A 21291-nucleotide genomic window follows, 5' to 3' on the forward strand; every position below is an offset into this window, starting at 1 on the left:
ATTCACAGTAGCATTTGGGAAATACCAGTCTGTGTTTAATCTTTTCCTTATTATTTAGCCACTTGAAACAATCAATTTTTAACATACATCGAGCTGGATGTTTTCAAAATGACATCCTCTTTTTATACCGTTACTCATGGGCGCAAGTAATTGTGGGCATAATTAAGCCATTTACACATCTAAGTAATGGACTGTACCCACCAGTTCATGTATGTAGATGTCTAAATGGCATGAGTTGTCCTTGCAGTTATTTCTGTCCACCAAATTGCATGCTCAAAAAGGGATGTCCCTTTAAGGCTAAACTGCAAATCAAGCTCTTAGTATTTTTAATGTGACTTTCCACTTTAAACCTCTATCGGAACCTGTTCTGTTCACATAAAATTCTACCATACTGTAAATCTTGTACACCACAGCAAAAGCAGACCCTTTTACAGTATGGCAAGGCCGAACTGAAACTGGTTTTTGAAGCCACCATCACAACTGGCACCATTGTCAGCAATGTTAGCAGCGAGGCCAAGAATTGAATCTGCTACTGGGTTTTAAGGATTCCGATGAGTTTGAAGGTTTAGGATTAAAAATGGTTGTCTGACCCCTTCCTTGCCCCAAGTACCTGGTCACTTGGGAATTCAGAGACATGCTCAGTCTCATTATACCAGGAGAGATGACTGCTTCTTTTCACAGTGCTTGTTTCCCCTTCCTCCCCCACTCCCCTTATTAATTTGGCATAAACTTCAGCCCACCTTAAAACTATACTTGACTGGGATTCCTTATTTCCATGTTGTTACTTCTGTACTCCAGGGAATTTCCTTTAGGAAGCTAATATCTTTCTAAGCTTGCTATAATGACACCTGATCTACGTTTCTTTGTTAAGAATTTACATAACTCATTCAGTCATAAGAAGCATTGGTACTGTTGGCTAAAGTCATTTCCTCTCCCTGCAGCAAGTCATCTTGACTTTCTGGGTAATTGTGCTAAAGAAAAGCGCCCTCCATAATGGTTTCATCTGGTAACCCTTTATCATGTTACCAGATTTTTGCTCTTATTGTCCGATTAATTCCATCCTGGAATTGTACTGGGAGTGGTATGTCTTGTATGGCTGATTGTATAGACATCTCCTAGTAAGCCAGTAGTGACTATTGTAATGCTGATATTGGCTAGTAGTTTGAGGAAAGCAAGCAGGTGAAATAACCTGGTAATGATCTCTATCACAATTACTGTGTACAATTTTCAAAAAGAAGAAAAATCTGTTTGGAGAGACTCTGAATTTATTGCCAGAAAATTATGTTGTGGCTGCAGTGACCCTTGTGGTCATATATTGTTTTCAAACTGTGCAGGGTATTGGATTCAGTAGAACTTTCCCTTCCTGACAGAAGCTGTGTGAAGTGAGGGATAATAGCATCTTAAAATCCAGTTGCACTTCTCACAAAGCTGAAGGGAGAGTTATATAGTATGGGGATGTGGGGAGCCCATGAACTATTCATTCTTCTTCATTTCCTTTGAATGCTCTGTGTTCATCTCATGGTACCACTGCTGGCACTGTCTTGATATGAGTCTGAAGATCACATGTGTAGTATGCAGACATAAATAAATCCTCTAGGTAAAAGAAAGTGGAAACTGGCTAATGATCAAAGGTTATCCTCATTCCACTCCTTCCTTCACTTTTATTATCCTACTAAATTTGGTCTTTTGCAAAGCTTTTTTTTCCCCCCACTACAAGTGAAGGTTGACATTAAATGAGAGTTTTAAATTTTTGCTTGTTTTTCAAACCATGTGTAATTTGAACCACAGTGTAGTGACTTCAGTAGAGTCAAAACTGCAGTTCTTAGAGAGCTACACTAGGTTGTAAGTTGGTTTAAAGAATTAACATTTCACTTTAAGGGTTCTGGGATCAGTCCTGGGACAAGTGGCAAGTAGAATTTTGTGAACAATTAGGCAAAATGTGGAATAATTAGGGACCCGATCCTGCAAACAGTTATAGCCATGCTTAACTATATGTCCCATTGAAGTAAATGGGGTTACTCGTGTGCTTACTTCTTAAGCATCTGCGTAAATGCTTGCAGGGTCAGGGCTTCAGTCTGTGCCTCAGAACATTTCTCCAGAATACTTTTTTCATTTATTGAAATGTCAAATTTCTACATTCCATTCTCACTGGAGCACAGTAAAAATGTCTTTCTGGAGCCGTAAACCTCCTGGGTGTCTTGCCAATCTGTTTATTAAACCTAGGGGACATGCCGTGCTCTGGAGCTGGTAGGGACCACTGTCAGAAGAGCAACTAGAACAGAGTGTGAGACTCAGGCTGCAAGTGTGTTGTGAATTTAACTTAAAAAGTCTCAAGGCCTTACCTGCCATTAACCATTGGAAGAGAGGTCAAGCAAAAGCAAAAACTGCCCTTGGAAATTACACAACCATTTTAAAAAATGTCCTCCCCAAATTATCCATCTTTTTATGAAATTTGATGAAACAAAAATGAAAGAGCAGCAAAGAATCCTGTGGCACCTTATAGACTAACAGACGTTTTGCAGCATGAGCTTTCGTGGGTGAATACCCACTTCTTCGGATGCAAGTGGTGGAAATTTCCTGGGGCAGGTATATATAAGCAAGCAAGAAGCAAGCTAGCTTATATATACCTGCCCCAGGAAATTTCCACCACTTGCATCCGAAGAAGTGGGTATTCACCCACGAAAGCTCATGCTGCAAAACGTCTGTTAGTCTATAAGGTGCCACAGGATTCTTTGCTGCTTTTACAGAACCAGACTAACACGGCTACCCCTCTGAAAAATGAAAGAATTTCACCTAACTTTAATCTCAGATGAAATTTAAGTAGTGGTGTTACCTGAGTTGAATACCCTCCGAAAGCTGGATACAGTGGAGCTCCATTGGCAGCCTCTGGTTGTGATACAGGGATACAGAGTGTTGTGGATCAATACTTGAGGAACACTAGCAGAACTGTCTGGTAAACCTTGAACAGTTCCAGCCTGCACTAAGCCTGATCCCAGAGAGTGTTGTTAGTGCACTGACTTTAACAAACACCAAAATGTAACGTATAGTATGATTTATTTTTTACACTGTGGTAGTGCATTAAGATCAGGGTCCATTTTGCTGGTCCCTTTACAAAGCGAAAAAATGCATCTAAGAGTCTAAAACTTAATTTAGCAAGATACAGTCTTTGATCAAGATAGTATCTCTTACCCACGGGCTCCTTTTCAGCTTTTACTAGCCAGCCTGGCCAGGATCCATCACAGAGCTCAAATCACTTGTTGTTGGGTTGTTGTTGTTGTTTGCCTGCTTTGTTGAAGGACAAAGGTGGATTCTCTCTTTGTTCCTTATATCCCCAATAGTATGTGTATTTAAAAGTTAGGAAGGCCTCCTGGGGATTTAGTCTCCCGTGTTTCTCCGGGGTACAGGAATCATATTAAATCTCTACCTCTTGAGTTCAGGATCAGGATAAACGCCACTGGTTTAGCTTGATGGTTTTGTTTACTGCTAATATGTAAACTGTGGTAAATCCGCAATGCCTTTTCTAGGCATTGTTTATCACCTTTTCCTAGGCTAGCCTGTCTGGTTGTAAACATGTTCTAGTAATGTCACCAAGTGGGAATTCATAGCTTCACCTATAACTATGTGAATGTGTATCATTTTACAAAGATATTAATAACCAGTGTGTTATTAGCTTTCATATGATACCTCACAAGGCATATTTTGTACAAATATCATTGCAGTAGGGTGTGAATACAGAGGTACACGGTTACACTTTCTTCTGTAGTATTTAGGGCTGACCAGTGTTGGAGCCAGGTTACTGTAATAGATGGACCATGGTTCTGATCTTATGTTTTTGTGCAATATCCTCATGTTTCCTACTTTCTGATACAACTGATGTAAAATATGTCATTAATATCTGTTCTGCTTTAATAATTTGCACTACTGTCTTTGCATGTTAGGTTTTGGTCACCTAATGAAGCAGTTGCTGAAGCTAGCAGCTGGTCGTGTGGTGCTGGCACTGGAGGGAGGACATGACCTTACTGCCATCTGTGATGCATCTGAAGCCTGTGTAAATGCCCTTCTAGGAAATGAGGTAAAAGACAAGTCCAAGGGTTTCAGAGGACAATCCATGTTTTCAAAAAGTTCTGTCTTTTTGTTTTCTTTTAATTTTCCCGGTGTGTAGAAATAAGTGCCTTTTGCACATGTCTTAGTAATGAGCAAAACACAAAAGAGTCGGACGTTATTTTGGTTTTGATTAGCACCCCACCAGCAGATGTTTATATGAATCTCTAGGGTTTGCAAAACTATTCTTGATTCTGAGAAGGACTCAATACGCTGTGCTGAGAACCTGCTGAGAACCTGCCTTGACATCAGTGGGGGTCACTGATGCTCATCCTTGATCACGTTTTGAGCGAGCTATTGTGGGAAAACAGGCTCTTCTCTCAAGATTGCTGGTAATTTCTTGGACTGAAAATAGCAAAAGCACATTTTCATGCAGTATTTTGATACTTCTCTTTCCACCGTCCACTGGCAAATCTCTGCTCTCTGCATACGCTCACTCTGTGGTGAAAATGATAAAGGGTAAACCCGCTAAAGGCACATACAAAAATCAAATACATAAAGGCAACATACCTTTACCTTAAATTGTGACCTTGTCTCATGTTGTCATGCCGTGGTCTGTGAAATCTTGTTATGGGGAACAGGGTTGCAAGTCATTATTTTTATTGGAAACTGACAGCCCCAGTAATCAGTATTTTTTAGTGTACTTACTCGCTTACTAGTCTCCTAATTTTTTTTCAGGGCACCATTTCAAGCCTATTAGATTGGTGTGAAGTGCTGTTTGTTATAGTGGAAATTGTTTATAACCTATAAGATCACCTATGAAGGACTTTTTTTTTAATGATACATAAAGAATGCCTGAAAGGGTTTTTTTCTGCTTGTGTTCTACTTTATAGATAACAAAAATGTCACATGAGGCCTTCCCTAATTTTGCTGAAGAACCTATTGAGCATCTCAGAGATGTGTATTGGGAGTTCTCAGGCCTGAATCAAAAGGGTACTGGTAATGAACCTTTAACTGAGACATCTTTTCTCTCAAACATTCTTGAAGCATTGGAGTTGAATACATGTTAAAAAACAAACAGTTCTAAACAATTTATCTAAAAATCCTTTCCCCCTTTCAGCTGCTCAGTTTTCAAGCTATTGGCTCTGGTGAAGTCTCAATTTCACCAATTCTCCAGTGTCCATAGAAACTTCCAAAGTAGACAAGACATGAATTTGTGGTCCTATGCCTTTCCCCCCCTACTTTGAGCCAAAACCTTTCAGGCTTTCTTTATGTATCACAAAAAAGCAATGAAGGACACAAGCCCATTATTTTTTTCCTTTGCAGGTTAAGGAAAATTTACTGTACTGCAAGTCTTGAACTTAGTTTACATGGCAACATAGTACATCCCAACAGGCTGCATACGTGGGCTCTGCACCATAGTGGCCTGTCTTGAGAACAAGTAGCCTGATTCAGAAGGTACAAGGCACCTCTTCCAGGAAAAGGAGCTATAGAGCTCCTTGGGAACAGGAAATTAATGCAAAGAAACTCCCCGGAGCAACCCCAAACAGTTCCTCAGCCTGCTCCCTTGCAGGCACCAGGGACAGTGTAGGAATTAATACATTAAGGGAGTGCTACTGTGGAGGGGTGAGCAAAGAAAAATGAAACCTTGTGTGAAGATGGTTGGGGTTGCTGGAAAGGTCTCTCTTCTCCCCATCCCCTTGCGCTCTGTGGGAACAAGCATTCCATAACAGAATATTCAGCCCTATTTGAGTTTCATGCTGGGTGACCTATGATATGGCCTATAAAGAAAAGTTTTCAAAAGTGCTGAACATCCAGTGTCGTCTTTTGAGAAGGAGAAGCAACACTTTGGAATGTCAGGCCTCTTATTTGGGTGCTGAAATATGAATTTAGAAGCCTGACTTCAGGCATCTCTGTTTGAAAATCTTAGTCATAAAATTTTGTTGACCCTCCTGATCAGCCTGCCCTGCTGCCCATCCTCACCCACACTATCATTCATGAACTTCATATCTGACACAGCAGTTTCCTGTGGTGGTGATGGTGATGGTGGCACATCCTCTGAATCCTTCTCCTTGAAAATCAGCCACAACAGCAATGTTCTCACAGTGCAACCCTGCCCAGCTTTAGACTGGAGATGTGTCAGCCTGATTTCTGCTTGGCTCTGGTTAGCTTGGACACATTTAAGGTAATATCTCTCTGAGGTTTGCAGCCTCGTGGGGAGATAAATAATGCTAATGAAACTATGCTCCCACTGAGGGTGACCAGATGTTCCGAATTTATAGGGACAGTCCTGATTTTTGGGTCTTTTTCTTATATAGGCTCCTATTACCCCACACCCCTGTCCCGATTTTTCACACTTGCTGTCTGGTCGCCCTACTCCCACCACTATGCCAGGGGCCTGACTCTCCACAGCCAACGATGATCATTTGGTGATGTTGCTTCTTTGTGAGAAAGGCCTCGTTTTGTTTTAATGTTGGCTCACACCTGCTACTGCTTCTAAAGCTGCTGACCCTCTGCACTCTCAGAAAAATACCTACAGTTGGAAACAGACATGAAATGTATTTCACTGTGGGTTATGCGTGAGTGTACTGAAACATTGACCTAACTCTATTGGCTCTTAAGGGGGACCAGTAATCTGAGGCCAATAAAGTAGGCTGGGTGATTCAATGGGTTTATCTGTTTGCAAAATATAGCATAATAAATGGAAGGGAGGACTTTTAATAATGGAAGATGAAGACAAGTGTGAGTGCATTGTGCATTATAATTCACTAGAGGAAAGACATGAACATTAAGATCTTGAAACCTCTCACACAATAAATATTCTTCTCATGTACACTTACATTATAATTTATAATACAAGCATGTTTATTTTCCAAGTATTAAATCTAACTAGGGACATGCAGGAAACAGGCAGACACACATCTCCAAACCAAAACTGAACAATGTTACCGCAAGGAGAGAGCAGATACTGCTCCTGCTAATTTTGGAGACGGAAGATTCAGAAACTATGTTATCATCACCACCATAAGAAACTGCTCACAGAAAATCGGTGACTATTGCTGAGATGGGTAGGCTGATAAGGGAGGGCATGTAGATACAGGGCCAGATACTCACCTGGTGTAAATTGGCACAGCTCTATCGACTTCCATGGAGTTATGCCAATCAATACTAGATGAGGATATGGATCATAGCATATATATGGTGTACACTGCCTCATTTCAACAGAATACTTGTAGATTTGCACAGCCAACTACAAAGACTCCTCCAGTCAAGGACAGAAAAAATTGGTTTCTTTAAGTCACCAATTATTGTAATTTGAAGATGCATTCTTCCTTGAATGCAATTCTTTACAGGTGATTAATAGGGTAATTATAACTTATTATCTGGCACTTCACTTTTACAAATAATGATACGTACTGCAACCGTAGTTTAAAAACATTGGCAAGGCCCACTTTGGCTTCTAAACACTGCACATGCAATTGAACTCAAATTAGAAAGGTCAGGAAAGGCCTTTGTAAGGTACTCTGCAGTTTGTCAGTTGTATTTATTCATGTGCTGAGGATTAGAATTCATAAACATTTTGCAGGGTTTTTTTAAATTCTTTTTTCCTTGCCTATGTTGTTCTTGGCCAGGACCTGTCCGTAGAGCAATACACTGCTTCATATGTCTTATTATCAGCAGAATAACTTATAACAAAAAGAGTAACCGTAAAACTAGCAGTAACTTCCAACTTTCATGGGGAGCCAGTCAGATGTAGATGAAACAACAGACTTACAAGCTAGAAATGCTTGCTTTAACTAATTTGTCTCTGAATCTCTACAAGAAAAACATGTTGACACCCCAAAAAGACAAAACCAACCCCCAACCTCCCCCCAAAATAAACCAAACCCCAAAACTAAACCCAAACTTGCTTTTAATTACATGTGGCCTTCATGAAAGTGATCTATTTAGGAAGATAGCTTTTACTTTCCCCTTAATAATTATGAGTTGGGTCAATATGAAAAGAATATGCTATTGAATTAACCTTTGTTAAATAATTTGATCATGGTAAAGGAAAGTCCCTTCATACAAATGTTGACTTTGAAGACTAACCAAAAAATCCATTTCAGAAGGTCTCTTTTTCTTGGAAGATCTCAACATTTAAACGAGTTATCAGGCCAATCAATGTGTGATGAATACTTTTGAACTTCTCCACAGAAGTGTTGTGAACATTCATTTTGGAAATTCCACAGAAACATATATGGCACTCTACAAAATAAAAGCCATTGGCTTTTTTTTTATCAGAAACACTTAGCATAGCAGTGGTTTATTTGTAAAGACAATAAATGAAGCAAAAATTCAACAATGTAGACATAAACAAAGACATAAATGTAGCTAGATTTCAGTTTTTATCATTCATACCTTTGTGCACAAAAAGAAAAACCTGAATTTCTTTTAAAGACAATTTACTGAACTAAATGCAAAGCTAATTAGAAGCACCGTGGGTTGCCTCCTAGGAAGGAAATCTTCCGAAGAGGCGAGAAGTGATTAAGCAATTGGATTCCCCTGAAATCCAAAATCAAAACAGTGAAATCCTTCATGCAGGTAAAGAAAGAAGGATGAGGTTACGTTGCTGTAAAATGTCCTAGACGTCTTCTGTTAGTGGTTTTAGATCACATCCATTACATGGGCACCTGTCAAAACAAAAGAAATGATGGTTTTAGCTAATTAGAAAAGAGAAATTACTTTTAAACCAGCAAGCTGTTGAGATGCTGATGCAGCCTTGCACTGAAAATTCAGCTCCCTCATTTTCTGTGAAGAGTGCTTTTCCCTGTTGGCTTCCATTACTAGCCCAGTGGTGCCCAACCTTATTACACAGGAGGACCACATAAACCCAAGCACAAACCTTGTGTGGGCCAAACACATTCTACATATTTTAATAAGATTTAAAGTCACCTGTATCCATTTATATTTTAAGTTCATCTTGTTTTGTATGTATTTAGATAGGTTGTTTCTATGTACAGCAGAGTCTGTATACACACTTGTGTAAACGAAAATGATGTTAACATGATGACAAAACGCTGATGAATCAACTGTTAGTGTACTGTGCTGAAGCAGGCCGTGGGCCTTATGAAATGCTCTGGTGTGCCGTGTATGGTCCATGGGCTGTAGGTTGGGCACCCCTGAATTAATCCATATTTTTCCATCACAGATTAATTGTATTACTTTACTATATATGTATTTGGACTAGGTGTTGGGCATCTCTGTGAGGGTGGTAGTGGTGAGAATCTTATGCCCAGGCTGGGAAGTAAAAGTGGTCCCACACCATGGCTTCTACTCCAGTCATTGGGCTAGAATAGCCTCTCTGGCCCTTCCACCACCATGCCTTGGTGGGTGATGGCTAATAATATATCAGTGCAGTGACATATCTGCTAAGCCTTTGTTCCCCAGACTACTTTGGTTTGAAGTCATAGGCTTAATTCTTCTCTCCACAACAACCTTCCCAATCCCCTTTGTAAGCAGCCATGCAGGATCTCCCCATAGCACACAGCCAAACCAATATGAACCCTGTCCCACAAAAGAAATGCTCTGTGAGTTATCTATTAGTCCCATGGGCTGGAGCAAGTGCTAACTTGTACCCTATGCACCTTGTCCCCAAGAAGAAATGGTCTAAGGCTTAGGGAGGTATCTAGTAGCCAGCCCCATATGCTGTAGCAAGTGTCCCAGAGTCTGTAGCAAGTGCTAACTACTACCAGATGTCCTCCTGCTCAGAGGAAGCAGCAAAGTGTAGTCCATGGTGCATTCCACCCAGCAGGATCCTTGTAGCAGAGGACACACCAGGAAGTGTGTCTACTCTTTCTTACTGTGCTGGCCAAGACTGGATTTGGCCCAAAGTAGGAAAACATTTTTAAATGGCTAAATTTAACATCTTCTAGTAAATATTCTTCCTGCTTGAATTACTCTTCTGAAGGGTAATCTGACAAAAAATTGTGATTGGTTGGCTACCAAGGGCATTTTAAAATCTGTATGTATGAAATATGTGCTGCTTTCTTGCAATTAGTGGATCTTGGGTTTGGGTGTGTTTGGCAATTTAAATGGAAAACTAGTGCTCTGCAGCTTTCATTCAGATGATGAAAAGTTGGCATTTCCCCATTTTTGTGGAATTTGGTGTGAATCTGGGGAAGCTTGCCAGCTATGCAAAGAGCTCTGCTAAGAACGCAGACACTGCATTAAAAAAGAAAGGAGTTGGGGTGTGTGATTTGCCAGAATAGGTAAATGCCTCTCTCTCTAAAATGGAAATATTTCCCAAATAGCATACACATACGTGAAAATTGCTGGAGATCAATTTTAAATTGAAAATTAAGCCTGGTCACAGCCCATATCTTCATTGTTAATCTGAATCTGTCATTATTACCAAATAATTAATACAATTACAATCATTGGTTCACCTGAGGTTTATGTCAACTCTGGCTGGCATAAACCTGGGAGAAGGTGCTCCAAAATGGAAAGTCAGCAGTGGGAGCAGTCTACAATAATGCAAAGTATGCACCAGTAGGGTGAAATTATAGTCCCAGAAGTGGCCAGTGCTAGCCAGGAGGTGGCTTGGCCAAGAAGACTGAAGATGAACTGGTTCAAAAGTGATATATTACTAGTGGGAGATTTTCCAACGCATAAATTGGAGTCACGTGCCTAACTCCCACTGACTGTCCTTGGGCATTGTGTTCCTAGCCACCCTTATGACCTTTAAAAATATACTCCCTAATGAAAATGGATTTATTCATGTTGTACATATCAGTTATGGAGCACTGAAAAATTTCAACCCAGAAATACTTCTATATAAACCTAAAATATAGAAATATTCAGAAAATTCCTAACATTCAAAATAAGAAGGATATATGACTCCTAAATGAAATCTCTCCCACATTGAAAGACCACATGGAAAAGCATTGTTCCAATTCTGATACAACTTGGGGATATCTACAGCTATCGTTATGGCAGAGCTTTATGTCGACATGCTTACTGCACAGCCTGGCTCATACAAGGATTTTCTAATATTTCAAAAGCTGGTTCAAGCAAAGAAAGGTATCCAAATAAAGGGTAGTATAAGGAACAGGACCTCAAAGGGAAGCTTTGAGCAGTTTTAGAGGAAGAAACAGTGGAGATTAAGAGTCAGACTTTTTAAAAAAATGTGTGGGTAAAAGCCTTTCATATTTGAAAGGGGATGAACTTAAAATGTGTTTATTCTCACTGCAGATATTGTACTCAGTTCTGTTATCACCTAACATACCTCCCCTATATTTAGGGGCTACATTATCAAAAGTGCAAAATTATGATCACTGGAATATTGTCAGAGGTCAACATCTGCACAGGATGGAATAGGAGCTATGCAGTGTCAAAGATCTCTCTCATGAACCTACTGTTGGTCATGTCTGCCCCTAGGGAAGCCAATATAATTACTAAAACTCCTGGGAGTTGCTCACAGACACTGTTGAATGGAGTTGGAGGCAGCAAACAGTCTGCTATTATGACTTATCCAGAATATGGCGACTTTGACCACCTCAGTCATGGCTTCTATGTGTGTGATTCTCCACAAACCCTTCTGGCTCCTCTTCACACAACTGTAGAATGGTTATCAGGTCAAACCTGTACAAGAGAAATCCCATCTCCAGTAAGTCTATAAAGCCCCCACGGCCTGTAGACCCACTTTGAAGTGTATGGTTGACTCTCAGGCATCCATGGAATCTGTGGACCCCATATCTATTACCATCACCATCTCCTTCTCCAGAACCCTTGCTTTAAGCCTGAGGGTGACTAAAATGTTCCTGGGTGTCATTTTTTTCTCTAAACAAATTCACCAACACCCATGAATAAAGCTAGCTTCTGCTCCTTAAAACATGGCAGGGCTAAGGAGGCAGTGTAGTCAGGTGCCAAGTCTGGGCTGCTCATCCACTGCAGATGGCAATTGTCTCAAATTTTGGCAAACTGCTTACATCCTTACCATCACTTATGCCACCTTCCAAGCATGCGAAAATTTGATAGACAGTGTATTTTTATGCCACTTGCTGATAGGAGTACAATTCATTTGGAGCAACTTTTGACTATCCAATGTATGTGGCACACAGTTGCTTTTTTCCTTTGAAAATGCTTATTGGACACAAATTCCATTACATTCCCTTGGGCACAAAAAAGCCCAATTTATTGGTGCAAATCCTTTGAAAATTTTGCCTTCTGTAAATGATCCAAGCTCTCCCTTAAGTGGCTTTGTTGGTCCTGGACTGACCTGAGTCATTCCTCTCTGAAAGATTCTGTTCTGCAAATGTATTTCCAGTGCTCTTTACAACTTCTATTCTCTTCGGCTCCAGATCTAATAAACTGCATGATTTGAATGCCAAGAAGTGTAGGAGTGAAGGTGATGGTGCTATGACTGTCAGGTGTAGAGTGATTTCTTTTGTTCACTGTTGGGTCTGTGTCCTGATATTTTCCAGGGACACCCCTATGTCTATGTAGCTATATCCAAAAAGTGGATCACTGCCAATATAAATTATTTTCCCTGATGCAGAAGGAGTATAGAAATAGCTGTAATAATCCACTGGCTTTATTTTTACAGTGTTTTTGTAACAATAGTGCATCAGGGTTGAACAGGGTGTATAATGTAATGAACTTACGTCTGGAATCTGATGTGGTTTTATTGATATGGAACAGGATCCAGCATTCTGCCTGGCTACTGCAAAGAATATGGAGACAGAGAACATTTCTGCAGTTGAAACCAAGCTGGAATAGTTACAAGGGGGGGGGGTCGGGAGGGGGGGAAGTTTAGATAACAAACACTGAAAATCCATGTCAGCTACAGGTCTGTTACAAGAGCTGACCAAAATGTTCATTGTGAATAATAATGATTGCAAATTTGGCCCTTTTTTCTGTTTGCGATTGATTCATGAACCTAACCTGATTTCTGTGCATGTATTTGTTATTCATAAGTATTGATCAGACATTTTAGATGAGTTAGCTTATGAGTTATTTGTGAACTCTTCACTTTAATGGTTCATTACCGGTTAATTAAGGTGTGTGATTGGCCTCCTAAATCACACAAGGACCCCAGTCCAACCAATTTATGAAAGTTGCCTGATGAGATTCCCTTTGATTTCCTTGATTAGGAGAAACACTGGTTGGCATAGAGCTACAATAGCTATGTCTACATCACCAACTCCTATCCAGTAGAAGGAGTTTGCAGGAGAACAGGAAGGATATGTTGAGGGTGGAACAAAGCACAGCTGGAGCATCTTCCACAGCCTTTGCAATGGCTCCCAGAGGTGCAGGTTAGAGTAGCCTTGAATCTGTTCTAACTTACTCCAGGAGCTAAATTGGGTCCCACTAGCCATAAGGATTGGAAGAGTGTAAATATGTGGCTTTAAGTCTCCTTTGATCTCCTGCCTGTGGATCTGTGCTGAGCTCAGCCCAGCTGGACCTGAGCATTGGGCCCATAGTATTTTTTCTGCTTCCTGGTTGGATGCCTGAAACATTTTAAATAGAGAATAAAGAATGACAAAAATGAATAATAGTTATTAATAAATACCAGACTTCCGGTATGAATTTTCAGATGAATAATCACTTGGGCTAAAATCTGTGAAATTAGTGATCTGTGAACATTTTCACAAATACTCAGCTTTTTTCCAAGTTCTTGCAAATAACTGAATGCTATGACCTATGAAGACCAGTGAAGCAAAGTTGACTTGTTAATTGCAAATATATCAGTTACTTTGATTTTTATTATTCAACTAGCTCTAATCCTAAAGCTGGATTGGCATGTCTTAATGCATCATTTAAAATAGCAGCAATCCACCATTGCAATCTGGCATCCTCAGTGGTTTTATGGCATTAGTACAGGCTGATATTTGTAGCAGCGTTTTTCTGGCAATCAAGATGAATTCCAACATTTATATTACTTTAATATAAATTATGTTGCTAATTCTTATGGTTTCAAAGAAAATCTTCCAGGTAGATTCCCAATGCAGGACCATAGGCAGATAAAAACAAGTATGAATAATGCCATTTATCTCATGAGAATTAACCCAAAAGCCTAATTGGAATTTCATCAGCATTAAAATATTTCCCTGCTGATCATTTTATCTGAATCCCAGCAATTGTGGGACTTTGGGTAAATTTGCTTAGTTTGTCATCTCTTTATAATCCAGGCTAACCTCCTTGATGTAATGACTAGAGCTGATTTAATCATTGACAATGAATAAGTGAGCCAATTTTGCCTCTTTTTCTGCCCACGGAATATCCATATAAGTTTGAAATTCTCTCTAGTGTATTCATCATACAAATTTATTCAACAAATATATTTTTGAATTTGTTTACCTTGTTTACAAATATTCAGAAGAAGAGCTAGTTTCTTAGTCATGATTGGGCAGATGACTCACATGATGTTATTCCAGCTCTTTGATTGGATGAGTGTGCAAATACTTCTGGCATCAATGTCTATATGTACAAATTGCAGCTGCTGTTTCCATGAGAACTCACACAGATGGCTGTGAACATTTGTGCCAGTAAAACTTAATTGCCCTAATGTGTGTAGAATGGAAGGTGTACAGAAAGGGGCATGAGCACAGCTGAATTCATCTAAAATTGAAATGAATGTAGATGGAACATGAGTTACCTTTTTTGCTTGGCTCTTGTGATGATATATCATCATGCATCATGATACAATGTCATCATGTCAGTGCTCAATATCATGACATGTTGATATTTCACAGGTCCCAGTGTTTAATTTAGGATCCATTCATGTCTGACATATTAGGTTCTCTATCTAAGGTACTTATTAGCCCTCTATCCCCATTTCTGTATTATCTGAGCAACACACAACATCAGTATGACATAGAGCAGTACCATTATTCCCATTTTGCAGATGGGAAACTAAGGGAGCAAGACACTAGGTGACTTGCTTAACGTCATACAGGAAATCTGTGGTTTATGGGGGACTTGAACCCAGGTTTATAAAGGTCAAGGTTAGGCCCCTAACCACCACACTAGCTCTCCGTTTAGAATAGTTAGAGCCATTGAAAATAGAATCACAGGGGAAAATGTTGGCATTTTGTTTCATGCATGTGCAAACTCAAACACATAAACAAACTAAAGGGTATTGAAAGTAAATGTAGCCAGGAAAAGTACAGTGGAGCCCAAATAAAATGTATATGACTTTTATTGTTGATATGCTTAAGCATTTTGCCAGGGCTGCCCAGAAAGGGGGGCAAGTGGGGCAATTTGCCCCAGGGCCTGGACCCTGCAGGGGCCCCGCGAGCCCTGGCCCGGCGGCGGTCTGGGTCTTCGGCAGCATTTCGGCAGTGGGGGGCCCTTCAGTGCTGCCGAAGATGCAGAGTGACTGAAAGGCCCCCCACCACCGAAATGCCACTGAAGACCCGGACCGTCGCCGGGTGAGTACAAGCGCCGCAGCTCCCCCGCTTTGCCCCAGGCCCCCTGAATCATCTGGGCGGCCCTGATTTTGTCTACTACTTTACTTGAAATTAACACAAGGCTACTGAGAGCAGCTGTGTTTTATAATTTTCCACTGTACAATGTTGAAATGTGTAAGATGGTTAGATGTAATAACACTAGAAAAATAAAGATAATAGAGTGCACACTTTTGTTTAGTCCCAATGCGGCTTCAGCAAGGTTTTGTTTGGAGTGCCCAGCTGCACATACAGACGCAATGGAATTTGGTTTGTGAGGAACCTACAAAAATTACACAAATAACTAACATTTTTTTTAATGAATAATACACAGACATGCACCTGCTTCAGAGACTCCATAGATTAGTCTTGCAGCCAATAGAAAAGCCCCTTGGAATTCAATTACATGGCTGAAAAACAGAAAACAAAATTGTGGCTATAGTTTTAGAACTGATACCAGCAAAATGTTAACTAGTTCTTGGGCTGAGCTTCTCTTGAGGATTAGGCTGTTTCAGTTTGGTTTATTTCCATGTGTCTTATTGAAAATTCATAATATTCTGCTCATATTATTCTGTTCTATTCTTGCAGCTGGAGCCTCTCCCAGAAGATATGCTGCACCAAACCCCTAACATGAATGCAATGGCTTCTTTACAAAAGACCACTGAAATTCAAAGTATGTTTCAGTGTTTTTTCTCTTGTTATTAATTAATGTCAGAGACAACTGATTAAACTTTTGTTACAGAGTAAAGAATAAGCAAAAATATGATATCTGAGCATATACACAATACATGTTTATAACATGTATGCTTGTGCTCTTGTTTCTTTGGCACATCTTTTGTTTCACTGATGATTTAACACTTAGAAAGCTGAGTTGTTAATGTTAATCAAAGCTTTCCTACTCCCATATAGTCCAAAATCTTTCATTTGCACAACTCTCATTTCAAGCCTTTTAGTCTTGCAATCCAGTGAGAGAAATACGTGTGTGGGGTGGGGAGGGAGGGGGGAGTGTAGATCTATGGTGGGTATATTAGGGATATGACATAGTCTCTTTGGATTCAAATTGTAGACAAATACCTTTTCAATGTATTCATGTTGAGATAGACGTGAGTTTAAAACTACATCTGGATACTTAAAATGGCTGCTGCCACACGGGAAAATATTCAGTGCTTCCCTCCCACCACCCCTTCCCTATGCATGTCACTTATGCATCTCAACACCAGTCCTGAACCTTCCCCACATACACTCTCTGTGGCCCACTGCTGCCACCCACTTTTCGCTGCTGAGTTTTCCGCCTGCACCTTCCTACTTTGCCCTGCTCCCAGTTACCTCAACTCAGCTATAGAGACCTTCCTCCACTTGCCACCATGTGCTACTTCCAGCCATGCTAAGTGTGTGTGTGTGTGGGGGGGCTTCCTGTTTCCTACCTATCATTTGCCAGTTCTTTCTCATCACCCTCTGGTGCCATTTATATTTAGATTTGGTTTGAATACCACATGTTCTGCTAGTATTGGGTGAATAAAAAAAGCAGATTCATCATATTTAAAAATGTGCATAATACTGAATAATTGGTCAGTTCTTCATATATTTCTTCACATGCGAAAAGATATCGGAAAACTCATGTGTAGCTACATAACTGATAAGTTATCCCTGCTCCCATTTATGCACTCAGGTAAATAAATGTCACAATTAAATCAGCTTTCTTCAGGAATTCGTGATAAATGTCACTGTCAGTTTTGAGGAGATATGTGTAGTGGAGTACAGCAGGAGCTGGTGCTAGGTTCAGTCTTCTTTAATATCTTCTACTGATGATCTGGAGGAGACAGTAAGCAGCTTGTTAATGAAAATACATACCATACAAAATTGGGTAAGCTGCAAAGGCTAATGAGGGCAGAGGAATAATACACGGGGAGCTAGAGAGATTAGAAACCTGGACAAAAAATAACAAAACACAATTCAATTTGAGAGAAGAAATATTTGAGAAATATTTGAGAAAAACCAAACGGTTGAATGGAAAGAGAAATCTGGAATGCAGTTATGCTGAAAGAGACCTCGAGATACTAGTGGACAAAAATAAGCCATGCATGTACAAGGTAATATAGCAGCAAAAATATCAAAACAACTTAGGTGCCATATTCATCACAGAGCACAAAGGCAATAGTCTTTTTCTATAGATATCTGATGCAACCTGAATCTTGCATTTCGTTCTGCGCAACATATAACCAGAAAAATCTTGACAAAATGGAGGCAGTTCCGAGAAGTGTCATATTAATGATGGCGGTGATTGGAGGAATTGACTTAAAAGAGCCAAATCTGCATAATTTGGCTAAGCGATGACCGAGAGGATATAACAGTCTACTAATATTTGAAAGGAGTAAACACTAGTGATGGAGAGGAATGAGTATGAATGTTACATGGGGGAATTACTTCAGTAGGAACAATTGGATGAAGGGAAATATAGGCTGAATATCAGGGACAACTTTTGGGGGTGAAATGTGTTAAGCTGTAGAATTATAACCTGGGAAAGTCCATCACGTATAACATTTAAAACTAGACAGGACAAAATACTGACAAATCCTGCTTTGGCATGTGCATTACTTAATGCTTTGTTTCTGTGATACAGCTGTGATGTCAATTATTTAAATGTTACAACCTCTGATCAGTGTTTTAGTCCAAGGATTGCCTTTGCTCCATCTCTGTTTCAAAAACAGGCTGGAAATTGCAGATTTTAGATCAGACAAAGAGAAAACCCAAATTGTTTCTAAGTAGAATGGAATTTGTATAAACTTCTTTGTTTGTGTCAATGGTATCATGTATTTATGGGGATATGATACAATTGGGAGTAGTATTCCCCACAACCATACAATATGTATTTCTAAAGAAGTTGTTCTCCCTCGCTTAGGCACCACCCCTCAACCAAGCTCTTTATACAGGGAAAATGTCAGCCTAAGCCACATACAACATTCCCACGTACTTCAAGGAAGGGTACTTTGCAATGTCTGTAACAAAGATACATGATATAAACATTCACTGTTACTATTTCCTTTGTGAATGGGAAATGTTCCCATTGCCTTATTGGAGACTTGAGCACTTTTTTATGCATCAAACAAAAGCATACCTAGATTACTTATTTGGTTTCGTAGTTTATTCTTAGAAGTAATCGATGCCACAAGCTGCGCATGTCTGGGACCGGCAACCCACTTCATAAACTCCCAAATGTTCTTCTTAGAAAATATAACAAGCTTAGTGGAATTTCACATTCCTGCCTTGGAAAGTGAAAATGTCAGTTTTGTCAGTTGTGAGCTGTTTGTTCCTGGTGCTTTTGTTTCAGACAGAGCTGGATTTTTAATCCATAGGATAGTTTGGGCTGCTAGCAAAAGTAGTTGTGCAATTGCCTGCACTATGCATTTACAACTGATGAGACTGTTCGTGCACATCAGTAGTTGAAAATACACAAAGGCCCAATTTGTACATTCAGTTGTAGTTGTGCATGAAAAATAGGTGATACATTGCACATGCCTTTTGTGCACAGCCTTGATCATGCCATTGTTATAAAAACAATCCTACAATCCTCATTTTCCAAAGAGAATTGTCTTGGCATAGGATACAGCATTTTGTTTTTAAGAAATTTCTCTCACATTTTCTTGTAAGTATCAGGGAGCATTTAGCCCATGAGCCTCTTTAGTGTACCCTCTGCTAACTGGATGCTATCCTAATGGGGACTCAAAATTGCCTCCCCAAACAATCCTCATTCCATCCCCCAGATAGCGATACCTAGATACTATGACCGCTACCTGGATACTGCCACCTGCTTGCTGTCCCTGCAATTCTCCTCCACCTCTAAACCCCCGTTCACAATTTTAATTGAGTGTAGGGAAAGGGAAGGGGAGAGGGTAATGAATGATGACATGGGGTGGAAGGTAAAATGGATACACAGCACTAACTGGTATGCTTGAATGTGATTGTTAGTTTCAGTGTTAGAAGAAAGGTGCAGGAGCAGCTACTCTGTGTGTGTGGGGAGAGAGAGAGAGAGAGAGAGAGCTGTAGCAGGCCTCTCTGATGCTGTTTTATTGTTGCTGCAGGAGAGCAGCACAGTAGTGGCTTGTTACTAATATTTTATTTTATGAATAGGAGACCTTGAAAACTCAAGCAGTGAATGTGGGTTCATTTCTTTTATGGGCAAAACTGTGTATTATTCCCATACCAACAGATTTGATTTTCTTGCACATCTGTTTCTACAGCGAAAACCCCATCCACTTGTGAACATTTAGCCCATAAATTATGGCATATATATTGCACAGTCTGATTTTACATATAACCGCAGTGAGAACATTATGGAATGCCTAAGTAACTTTTTAATTTTTTTTTTTATTTTAATGACTAGAGAATATGGTCTCTATTGAATATTTTTGTCTTGGTTTTATAGAATTTGCCAGGCCTCAGCCATTTGGTTTAGTGTTATTTACACAGTTTTTTAGCCATGGCTCTCATGTAGCCAGGGGCGACTCTAGCCATTTCGCCGCCCCAAGCAGGGAGGCATGCCGTGGGAGGCGCTCTGCTGGTCGCCGGTCCCGCGGCTCCGATGGACCTCCCGCAGGCGTGCCTGTGGATGCTCCACCAAAGCCGCGTGGGACCAGCGGACCTTCCGCACGCACGCCTGCGGGAGGTCCACCGGAGCCGCCTGCCGCCCTCCCGGTGACCGGCAGAGCGCTTGGCGTGCTGGGGTCTGGAGCCGCCCCTGCATGTAGCTGCAGGAAAATCCAGCTTCTAACACTTAATCTTAACTTTGTAGGATACTTAATACACTTTAGATTTTATCCCCCTCCCACCAATCCCTATTATTTAAAGATCCTGCTAACTATTCAAACATTCACAGTACCAGGATTCAAAGGAACACCCATCTGCCATGCTGCCTGTCAATCATGGAAATTGACTCATGCTTTCATCTTTTGAGTATATTTTAAATAAGGTTATTGCTATCTTTATTGACAGCTGCTGTCTCATTTGACTAAAACGCTCATCTTTTGAAAAGCCTGAAATGGTGTTATATGCCATGTTATCAAAGGAGGAATTTTTAACACTCTCCATCCAGAATACACAGCACTACAATTGGCCCTGCCTGCCCGATGTTGAAACCCTCCAGCTATCCCATGGCTAAGCACCTTGACCCAACCCACCTCCCAGCTGCCAAAATCTTCCTCCTAGTCCTTGGAAAAGATCCCCTACTTGAGCCCTCCGTTGTTGAAACCCTTCCACCAATTCCCAAATAAGTGCTCTGACCCTGCCACTGGCCCAGCTGCTGGAAGCCTCTTGCCAACCACTGGATAAGTGCTGGTCCCAAACTCCCTTCCAGCCCCCTTCCAGCCCCTACTTTCCAGGTGGCATCCACCTGGAATTTAGTAAGAATTCTATGGATTATTATACTATTAGGAATATGTATGTAAGTTTTAAGTTGTTCACCTGGTTACCACTAATTGACCCCAGTTCTTGAATAACATATTACTGAGTGATTATTTTTCATTCCTACTCACCTGCACATTATTTTTTGCTTCACTTGGGAAGCTTTTCAAAGTCTTTTCTGTTGCAGGCAGAAGGCTGACAACTCTCTCACATTTTTATTCCAATGGTGTGTTTTTACCCCCAAAACCAGAAAAATGTCTTTTTTATAATACCTAGTAGCATTCCAACAAAAGCCAGTGCGTATATGAATGTTTTAAATAAATTATTGTTCTAGTACACACCCTGAGGTTGGAGGAGAAAGAACATCCAGGACTAACAAACCTGATTGTTCTGGCGACATAACTGCAGGCCATGCTGGCATTCA

General features: G+C 40.3%; 1 protein-coding gene across 1 annotated transcript in view; it reads left to right on the forward strand.

The window, feature by feature from the left end:
* The window catches only part of HDAC9 (histone deacetylase 9), a 666736-nt gene that overhangs the window by 635089 nt on the left and 10356 nt on the right, over positions 1-21291 (forward strand). Inside the window, exons 28-29 of the mRNA XM_039523937.1 lie at positions 3939-4072; positions 16059-16143. Coding sequence (XP_039379871.1) covers positions 3939-4072; positions 16059-16143 — 219 coding nt within the window. The remainder of the gene's footprint in view (positions 1-3938; positions 4073-16058; positions 16144-21291) is intronic.

Source organism: Mauremys reevesii, linkage group 2 (genome assembly GCF_016161935.1).
Source record: "Mauremys reevesii isolate NIE-2019 linkage group 2, ASM1616193v1, whole genome shotgun sequence".
Classification (NCBI taxonomy): domain Eukaryota; kingdom Metazoa; phylum Chordata; order Testudines; family Geoemydidae; genus Mauremys; species Mauremys reevesii.